At 50.8% G+C, this 10468-nt stretch overlaps 1 protein-coding gene across 2 annotated transcripts; it reads left to right on the forward strand.

Moving 5' to 3' along the window:
• The first annotated feature begins 1712 nt into the window (after positions 1-1712).
• LOC119297552 lies at positions 1713-4388 on the forward strand. Of its 2 annotated transcripts, XR_005145676.1 has the most exons (4): positions 1713-1953; positions 2041-2223; positions 2324-2745; positions 4015-4388. XR_005145676.1 is itself a non-coding variant. In XM_037575298.1 (3 exons), the coding sequence occupies exons 1-3, from the start codon at positions 1758-1760 to the stop codon at positions 2497-2499; spliced, it is 555 nt and encodes a 184-aa protein (XP_037431195.1). In that variant the 5' UTR covers positions 1713-1757; the 3' UTR covers positions 2500-2928. The 2 variants fall into 2 exon arrangements, 1 of the variants encoding a protein (XP_037431195.1); XM_037575298.1 differs by lacking the exon at positions 4015-4388 and having other exon boundaries at positions 2324-2928.
• Positions 4389-10468: the final 6080 nt, after the last annotated feature.

Consider the following 10468-nt stretch of genomic DNA (forward strand, 5'->3'; position numbering starts at 1 on the left):
GGTTTCGGAAACGGGGACAAAGTGAAGGGTGAGGGGCGGATTGTCAAAAAATGCTGACTTCAGCTGGGTTCTTGGGGTGGATCCGGAGTGTCAGAGGCCGCCGTAGCGGACGTCTAAACTCTCTTAGAAAGCCCCTTGGTTTGGGGCCAGTGTAGGGGATTTCATACGTCCATACATGTCCGACCCAAAATAGACATCCATGTTAGAGGCCTAAAAGTGTCCATGTTGTCCGTCCAGACTTATAACATAATAGGCGTTGGAGATGCCCTCGGTTTTATCAACCCCTGGAGTGGAAATAGTAGGATTACAGTTAGATGTAGTGTTTGGGGGGAGGTAGAAGAGAAAATTTGCCTAACTAATACTTAGCACTATATTTTAAGATGGTTGATAGAGCGTAGTCAACGGTTGTCATATTATACTTGATTGGAATCACGCGGCAAGACCAAATGGAACAAAATTGCAAAACTGGTTTGACTATTGTGCGAAATCAAGCACTGCTGAGTTAATTAGGCAGCAAGAGAGATGAAAACAATGAAAAGGAGGTTTCAAATTTTGATTTAGCTTTTAATTTTGGGGGTAAATTTGAATTTAGCTATTTTTAGGGGCATTTGGATTTAGCTATCCATTCGCCTTTTTTAGGTGCTGCTATCTGTTCACCTAAAGGGTACACACTGGCTTCGCTCCCAAGTGCTCTTGTGGCGATCTGAGAGGCGAAAAGCTTTGCCCCTCCCTCCGCAGGTGAGGCCGCGGGTCCCCGCCTCCTCCGTCTGCCACTCCGGCGACGAGAGGGGAAGGGGACCATCGCGTTTCGAATCCGGCGTGTAGTTAGGGCAGGATTAGTGTTTCCTGGAGGCGTTGCTTCAGTGGAGAGGACGATGCCGCGTCGAAATAAATTGCCGCTGTTCTTTCCCCAACTTGGTGATTCTCCAATCGGTGATGCTGGGGAGCAGTTAGCTCAGTCGTCTCGTCGGTCTACAGTTCTGGCGAACTGAGGTTCTGGTGGTTGGCGCCTATCATTCTCGATGGCGGCGTGGTTGACCTCTGCAGATGAATTTGATGGCTTGAAGTTGGCTGAGTGGATGCATGTTGGAGGCGCCGCTCTTCTTCCTCAACTACATCGGGTGAAGACGGCGGCGCCAGGATCAGGTGGACATGAGGAAGATTCTCGGCCGATGTGCTACAACGACTCGATCTTGTCGCTTGCGACGGATTGTTTAATCGTCTCACAAAACAACATAGTCTGTGATGGTGCTCCTTCTGATCTGGCTTTGAAGGATGATCCACTCTTCCTCCAACGGTGCTACGGCGACGGTGGTGATGGACGGGTGGCAGTCCGACAGGGTACAAGGGGATCTGATGTTCAGAATGTGTGTTTTTCTTTCACGGGTTCCTTTGTGCGTAACTTCTTGACATCAGTTTCTCTGGATGTCTTGTATAGTTTCCATGTCCTTGTATCTTATAATCTTCATGTTTAGTTTTTTCTGAGCCAATAATCTTCATGTTCAGTGGAATGTGGTTACTTCATCAATCAAAAGAAGAAGAAGAAGAAGGGTACACAGTGTGGCTGACATAAGAGGCCCACATGGGCCAACGGAGGCGCACGTCCGACGCCCCACGGCCCGCAAGCCCGCAACAGAGAAGTGTAAATAGCCACCCGGACGGCGACTCGGTGAGACTCTTCCCCACAAAAGCTCTCCCCTCTCTGTCACACGCTTGTCCTGCGCCGCGCGCCCGCGTGCTCTCCGCCCCCGCCGAGGATGGAGGCTGCCGCAGCCGGATTCGCAACCGGCGCGCGGGGCGCAGCCGCGGCCCGTACCTTCGGGCTCGACCTCCAGGCGGCGGCCGGAGGCGTGCGACGACCCCGCCGGGCCATCCCCATGCCCGCAGCGGGCCCCCGCGGCGGCCACCCCTCCTTCGCCACGGCGCCGTCGACCCTCTACGCGGCGTACGGAGGTGAGAACCGATCATGAAACTCCGTAGAGACCTTGGAATGTACCTTGCTTGGGAGATGCTTAGACAACTCCGTGGGCTTACTTGCAGCGGAGCCTCGTCGGCCGCCACGGCTGGAGCTCGGCCGCGTCGTGACAGAGTTTGATTCGGCTCTGACGATCGATTCGCACCTGGTGGCAGTACCCGTGACCCGTCCCTCTCCCATGGCCCCGGCGAGACCACGCCACGAGCACCTTGGCTGCGGCCGCCCGGTGTCCCTGCTCCCGCTCCGAGGTGCGTCCAGAACTCGAGATCCTCTCGTTCGAATCATACACGCCGCCGTAAGATGCTCTGTAATCATCTACATGTGTCCCTTGTGAACGATCTCGTGCAGGAGCTCGTCGCACTCACTCCTCTCGCCGTTCAGCAGCGGCCGTGGGACTCGGAGGTGAGCCCCGCTGGCAGATAGCGGCGGCTGCGGTGGGACGACGCGGCCGATCCGGTGGCTTTGGCAACCCCTATGCTGGCGTGCCTCCCCAAGGCCGGCGCGTGTATGCTCAGGGAGTCTGACAGGAATGGGCACAAGGAACCAAGAACAGTGGATGAGTTGATGGAAGCATACCCACGATGCACCTCCTTCTTCAAGTTGGTCACCGTAGTGCTGTGTCTCGGGCTGTGCTTCTTGTCCGCAAAGGGTGATCCAAGGGCAGCCTTGATGGTCACGACATCGAAGGATGCAGCCGAGGTCTACAAGTTCCTTTCTGACGTTCTACTTATCTTGAAGAAACTGTTCTTTCCATGATCTAGATCGAAGAGGTAATCTGATGTTCATTTCTTCAGACGTGCTTCAGCTTGCTGTGTTCGAACAATGCGTGGTGTTACACTGTTACTGCTATGTCGCCTACTGAACTGAGTTGAATTAGTACTTCAAATTTGTTGCCAAATGTGTGTGTTACTGTTATTTGGCCGACTGAACTGAATTGAATTAGTAGCCAAATGTGTGTGTTACTGTTATTTTGCCTACTGAACTGAATTGAATTAGTAACCAAATGTGTGTGTTACTGTTATTTCGCCTACTGAACTGAATTGAATTAGTTGCCAAATGTGTGTGTGTGTATTAGGTTGCTCATCAGCGCAACCTGATGGTAGTGTTACTGAAAAATAAGAGAAATCGACCTGTGCATTTTGTTTACTCCAAATTATCTCTGATAGTGGAAGTGAAACGTTGGCGCTAGTAGTAGTACATAAAGCAGCTGCTTGCTTAATTTGTAGTGTTGATATGTTGTGTCTGATCGTACTGACTGGTGTTCCTTCTTGGGATGAACCAAAGGCATATGCACATAAACTTCTGGAACTTGGTGTTCAACCATTATACATGATAATTAGAAAGTAGATTGCTACTATCTGCACATTATTAGTTGAATTTGGTCGGTTGTAATTATTTGACGTATGGATATGGTAGCCACAATACACCATACCCTCCATTCACAAATATAAGATGTTCTAACTTTTTTATGAATCGGATGCATATAAACACGTTTTGGTGTGTTTGTTGCTAATTTCGGTCCGTATGTAGTCCCTACTGAAATATCATATCCACAACATCTTATATTTATGAACGGATGGAATACTATTTGGCGATCAGATCGTATTTGCACGCTTCTTTCTCCCTCTGGCTCTGTTTGTAGGGTATATTTTGTTTTGCTGAAACAAAGCCTGGCTCAGGAATCACCTTATATTAGTTTGCAGGTTTTATGTGAACCAGTAATGCTGTCAATTAACTAATACTTAAAATTGTTCGTCATTGTGTTTCCTCATATGACTTAAATATTCAGAGGGATGGAGCAGTATGTAACCATATGACAATGAAAAGGAATTGTGTGCATAGATTCCTACTGAAGTGTGATGAATACTACATGTTAAAGCATAGCATATGGTGGTGATTTCATATAATGGTATAAATCACATGTTAAAGCTTTGTTTCACAAATCTATTTTGCGGTGGGTATAGTATAAATCAGCTCTGCTTCCTTATATATAAACTGTGATGAATGATTAAACAACGTCGCTATTGTGTCAACTGCAGGTGATGGGTTACATTGTGATTTCCTTGGAACCTGAAGAAAGGCGCTACAAGGGTCAGATACAGATATCAGATAGAGCATCGAAGATACTGGAGACTTCAACTGTTGTGCCGTACCTAAAGTGGCCGGCCAAATCCGATAACATAGGAACAATGCCCTAAGTGTTTTGAGCTGTTATTTTTTCTACTCCGCATATATCCATCGTCTGCACAATTTGCACCCCCCAACACACGCACAGAATTATTGGGTATCAGTATTACCAAATTGTCACTGTGTTCGCTCAGTTCGGCGACGTGGGGTACCTGCGTATCCCGGGAGTGGCAGTATGAACTGCCAGCTGTAATTTCTGTTTATATAATGGGCGATTTGTCCGAACCTGTTGGGTAATATAGAGTTTATGGTGCTTTTTCCCAAAGAAAATCACTTTGTTCACCCACATTGTGTTTGATGATATGTGCGTGGCGTCGTGAGCCTTCCTGGGATGCCGCCGGAGGGCAAGAACGCCATCTGCTCCTGCTGCCGCCGCGGCCGGTCATTGCCCAACCGGTGCCCGTTTGAATTCCGAGGCGTCGGCGCTCTAGTGCTCCTCGTCTTGCTGCACGGCAGTCGGCAGGATCGGGCAGCAGCAGCTCCTCCATGCCCCTCGGCGCCACGCACACGCCGGGCTCCACATCTCGCTTGGTCGTCCTTATCATCGCCGCCGCCGGAGTACAGCCTCAGCGTGTCGTCCACGGTCATGCGGCATTGACGCATTGTGCTCCCTGTTGGCCTCGGCCTGTAGCCAACGCCATCGACTGGTACGTATGCCAAGCAGCTTGATACGTACTGTAGATGGTAGCAAAGCGATCTGATTGTCATCGTTAGGCACAGGCACAGCGAGCACTTAGAGCCACCAAATACAGTCGATCAGATGATCAGATCACAATGTCGGCTAGCTTGTGCAGACTGCAAACTCCAGTACCTCGGCAAAGAACGCTGCGACCGTGCCATCAACGAATTGGCATGCGATGCATTACCGTGCAAGATGAAGCAAAGCACCGGCGCGGTTACGCCTCCATGGCGCGACGTACGCATCGAGAAGGCGTCGATCGTGGCGGCGCGAGGCGTCGGAAACAGCACGCAGCCGCAGCGACATGTAGCGGCACAGCAGCTGGGCGCGACTGCGAGTTGCGCCTGACGCGGCGTCAACAACGCGGACTGCAGCGGCAGCGCGGTGGCGCATGACTGACGCGGCCTGTCCAGAGAGCAAGGAGACCACGCGAGAGGAGTGGCAAATTTGACAGTTTTGATTTCAGGACGAAATCAATTCATAGAATGAACTGTCCGTGAAATTATTTCACTTCCTTAACCTTTTTGTGTAGCGCCTGTCACGTAGGTGTCACACCCTACGGTGCAACGTCCAGCTCGGGGGCGTTGCACGCCAGTCCACCGTGGCAGCCCTTGGGCCTGCATCCAGCAGTGCAGCACCTCCGAGCTAGGCGCCACACATGTAATGTGCAGCGCCTAGCCGTCGGACGCTGCACTGTGACTTAGACAGGGGCTGGGGTTTCCCTCCCCCACTCCCACTACCCCACACACCCCAACCCGAGCTTTGCCTCCTCTCCCACATATCGTATGTAAGACGGTCGACGCCACCCAACAATGCTCCAGCATTCACCGCGCTTATTGATCATTGGCGGTCGGGGACACACAGTTTTCATCTTCGGACCGGGAAGATGACTGTGACGCTCCAGGATATTGCTATGATCACAGTGCAGCTCCTATCTAAGTCACAGTGCAACGCCTGACGGCTAGGCGCTGCACGTTACATGTGTGACGCCTAGCTCGGAAGCACTGCACTGCTGGGTGCAGGCCCAGGGGCTGCCACGGTGGACTGGCATGCAACGCCCCCGAGCTGGGCGTTGCACCGTAGTGTGTGGCGCCTGTGTGACGGGCGCTACATAAAAAGGTCACGGGCATGAAATTATTTCACGGACAATTCATTCCGTGAATTGATTTCGTCCAAAAATCAAAATTATCAAATTTCACAGAGGAGTTGCCTCTCCAAGTCTCCATCGGCAGTTCGACACTGAGCGCGGCGATGTACGAAAAACAGCAATCATCATCGTACGTCCATCGGCGTCCACTCCATCGATGTTCTTCAAATTGCGCCACAGATGTGCGGCCCAGAAAGTGCGTGGGCACACCACCTGCGTGCTCCAAATCTCTTTCTCGCATAGCGACAATTCAGTGAGACAAAGTAATTTGAGGGCGCACACATGCGACGGTGCCGGCTGTGCAATTTACTCCTTAGACCATCTACACCCAACCATTCAAACCCGCCCAAACATTCGGCCCGGCCACTGACCGATCACGAAAATGCGATTCAGACAAATGCCTCAAACATGACTCAAATGTTAGGGCTGATCGACACCCCTCATATCTAGCTCAAATATGAGACGAATATGGGCAGCCCGCCATGTCGTTCCCGGCGCACGCTGGCCTACCGGACCCCACATGTATTCCTCCACATCCGCTCGTTGGACCAAACCCTAGCCACTTCACTCCACTTCCCTCCACCACCCAAGCTCGCGTCCGGCGATCTTCGGCCTTCTCTGGCATTGCCGGACAGCAGATCTGACTTCGGTCAGTTCAGATCCGTCGACTGGGGTGTTATCCTATGTGGGTTGGAGGAGGCAATGGTGGTCCACATTGCACTCCGCCATTCCCAGGAAGACAGCGCCCAGCCGACGACAGGATCTGTCCGGTGCGACTCCATAGCGTTGGCGCATCGGGCCCTTGGATCCTCCGGGCCTGGATCATCGCGGTTCCAGGAGCCTTCAAATCTCCCCTTCCCCATCACTGGTCCGACGGACTATGAGTCCCACCGGGACCGGTGTGCCCGCCGTGGGAAGAGAGGATAAGGGCGGTGGAGGCCCACCTCGATGCTGACATGGCGGTGGCGGGGGCGGCTGATGCGGCGGCGCGGGTGGCCGCAAAAAAGGAAGCCTTCCACGCCTGCATTGTAAATACGCGGCAGCGGAGGAACACGCGGCCATCGCCTGAGAGCAGAATCGGGCGGTCTTTGCCATAGTCGGACTACCACTAAGGAGGAGAAGGAGGACAGTGACGGGTCGGACAGCTGAGGCAACGAGCAGATCTGGCTCGATCCCTACTGCGTCTTCGAACAGTACTTTTGTAAGAAGGACGGCAATGAGGTCGGGAAGGGCAAGGGCAGCCGCGGATGATCTTGTCCACCATAGCCAAACATGCCAAAATTTGGTAGTCCAATGGCATGTTTTAGTGTAGTAGTCGGATGATGTGTGCAATGCATTGTTATGTAGTTGCATGAGTTTGTATGGATTTGAGGTATGCTAATTGAGGTGTTCGGTTGTGAGAAGGGAAATATGAGGCTTGACCGGTCAGTGTCCGTGGACGCGCCCGGACGCGTCCGCGGTCGTTTGAGGGGTTGGATTTGCCAAGTCTGACTGTAGATGCTCTTAGGGCATCTCCAACGCCGACCCCTCAAACCACCTGCATACGTCCGGGCACACGGTCCGAACGTGTTTTGCCATCCTACACGGGTCTGCATTGGTCCGTTGGTTGTCTGGACGCGTTTCCGGCCCCCCACAAACTAGAGACAAAGTTGGGGGGGGGGGGGTGTTTGCGGGCGTTCGGACCGCTGCCACGTCCGTTTGTGGCTGCCCCGGCCCACCCAAACCCCTTCCCTTGCATGTGCGTGCTTTCCTTTCGAGAGGGACAACGCTGATTCAGAGCGTAAGTGCCGCATTCATACCCGACTAGAACGGACGCGACCTCTCATTGTTGTCGGCATTGAAGCGGCACGCCGCCTGTGTCGCTTCCCGGTGCATGCGACTGCTCCGCGTTCAAACGACACCACGGTGGTCCACATTAATGATGTACGGTTGTCGAGGAACCTACTCCGGCGCCACCCTTCTGTCTGTCTGCCACCCGCTATATAAACTTCAGCCCAGGCCGTAGCCACAGTCATCTTCGACTCCTTTCTCTTCTCCCCACCACACCCACCATAGCCTCATCGCGCTCGAAAGCCCTCTCGGACGACCTCTCATCCATCGTGAAGAAGGAGATGGCCGCCATTGCTGCTGGCTGGTAGGCAGACGAAGGCTGTCAACGTCCCAATGGAGGACGCGGCCGAGGACGAGCTGGCGCCACCCTCCTCATCGGTACATGTTGGCATCACCATCGGCGAGGCCCGTGCCAACTATATGGACATGATGTGGGAGGAGCAGGAGGCCAAGTTCCGGGAGGCACGGGCCGACCAGGCCTACAACCTCCATCTCCTCGATGAGCATCGACAAGTGGAGGAGCAACTCGCCACTGTCACGGCCACCACGTCGGATGCAGATGCTCAAGTCCTACCGCTCCGCCCGTGACATCCGCCGTGACCGCTAGTTGTACTGCCAATACCAGGCGGAACTACAGACCGCCTACAAGGAGATGAATGAGGCGGAGAACGAGGTGTTCGGAAGAGAGACGAGGAGGAGGACATCACCAGCTCCGCCAAGGCCACACCCGCCACCACGACCACAAAGTCGGCACGTCAACGGGCGCGAGGAAGCATAGTGTCATGGTAGGTCGCCGCCGCCCGGGTCTCAAGAAGGCCACCGCTCTTCCCGTTTCCCTGAATCCAAGCTTGGCAGGCTGAAACTCACCGACCGATTAGCCGCTCAGGCTGCGATGGTGAAGGTTGCGGAGGCAAAGCTGGAAAACCCAAAAGTGGAACTGGAGAAGGCGAAGGCAACAACCGAAGCTTCAGTTCTCGGGTCTCATGGCCGAACATGAGGAACGGGCGCGGGCGATCATTTAGATTAGTTTTAGAATAGGGTTTAGTTTAAAATTGTCCAAAATATAATTATGAAAATTGTTGAATTGTAAAGTGGAACTGGAGAAGGCGAAGGCAACAACCGAAGCTTCAGTTCTCGGGTCTCATGGCCGAACATGAGGAACGGGCGTGGGCGATCATTCAGATTAGTTTTAGAATAGGGTTTAGTTTAAAATTGTCCAAAATATAATTATGAAAACTGTTGAATTGTAATGAATGTGCTTCGGTTTATATGAAAACCATGATGTTTACATGAGAAATGCGGTTCAAAATATATGCGGATAGCGTTGGATGGCCGCCTCCCGCATCCGTGTCAGCGGACTGATTCCCCCGGTTCTCGGACGGATTGGGGAGAGAATTTGCGGGGCAGCGTTGGAGATGCCCTTAGCAATTAATACTTGTATGCTCTCAAGATAATATATATGGTGATTGAGTTTTAGTTAGAAAATTATGCATAACAAAATACTTCTCCTCTTAGACACCGAGAGATCATCTCTACACATAACATAAGAGAAACAAACTCCTCTCTGTCGATCCTATGTAGCATCCTTCAGAGAAGGCTGAGATCACTTCACTAAATACATGTCGCAAACATTTAGAAATAACTCCCTAACAAGTACATTGTTCGATCTGATAATCATATGGAATATGGAGCACTTATCATCGATGATCTTGGAGAAAAGACGGCCACTCCACTAGCAGGATAAACGTTTAGAAACAACTCACTAGCTTGCCTCTGCCCTCCTCAGTTTTTAGTAGTTCTATAACCACAGCCAAATAATATTTGCTATACTTCTTCTGACCACTTATGTCTTGAAGGAATGATATGACATAGAAGGCATAAACGGGTGTCCTATGAGCATAGAATTAATAAAATGTTAACCAACAAAGACATTATTAAGATATACTGAGTGTAGATTTTTGGCTCCCAGTCTCCATGGAGACTGAATACATATTCTATCTATTAAAGGGAAGCATGTCTATCTATTACCAGTCTCCATAGATTTTTGGCGAATATTCACTCTCTTTTTTCTAGTCACCAGACAACTCAATATTTTTACACAATGTTAAATAACACTCTTCCCGCAAAAAAAAAACACTCTGCAGTGCATAAAAATTGACATATACTTGCATGTTAGCACTAAGTGTATCTTTAAAGTGTTGGCTTCTACTCCCTTCGTAAAAAAATATACGAGCGTTTAGATCATTAAAGTAGTGATCAAAATACTCTTAAAACTCTTTACGGAGGGAGTAGTTTATTTTGGTGCATAAATCAACAGTAAATTGGAATGGTAGCACCATGCATATAGTATCCCAAAAAGAAGTGTCAACGTTGCTTCATTTAGGTGCATAAATTAAAATACTGACAAGGTATAGCACCTTGCATACTTTATTAATTTATTAAATCAAATTTAGGTACTCCCTCTAGTTCATATTACCAGTTGCTCAAACGGGCGTATCTAGAGATATTTCAGTGCTAGATACATTTATTTGAGTGACAAGTAATATGGATGAGAGGGAGTACATCATTGTTTTTGTTCTGCCTGAATGGGACAGCCGAATGAAACCACATTCCTAGCCTCTAAGTACATCTTTTTTTAGAAACTGGTGTG

This window comes from Triticum dicoccoides, chromosome 5A (assembly GCF_002162155.2).
Source record: "Triticum dicoccoides isolate Atlit2015 ecotype Zavitan chromosome 5A, WEW_v2.0, whole genome shotgun sequence".
Classification (NCBI taxonomy): Eukaryota; Viridiplantae; Streptophyta; class Magnoliopsida; order Poales; family Poaceae; genus Triticum; species Triticum dicoccoides.

Bases quoted from the DNA above. Each gene is read 5' to 3' on its own strand.
- LOC119297552 (XM_037575298.1), top strand. From the start codon at position 1,758: ATGGAGGCTGCCGCAGCCGGATTCGCAACCGGCGCGCGGGGCGCAGCC. The intron at 1,954-2,040 runs GTGAGAACCGAT...GCTTACTTGCAG, and splicing joins CCTCTACGCGGCGTACGGAG to CGGAGCCTCGTCGGCCGCCA. The intron at 2,224-2,323 runs GTGCGTCCAGAA...GATCTCGTGCAG, and splicing joins GTCCCTGCTCCCGCTCCGAG to GAGCTCGTCGCACTCACTCC.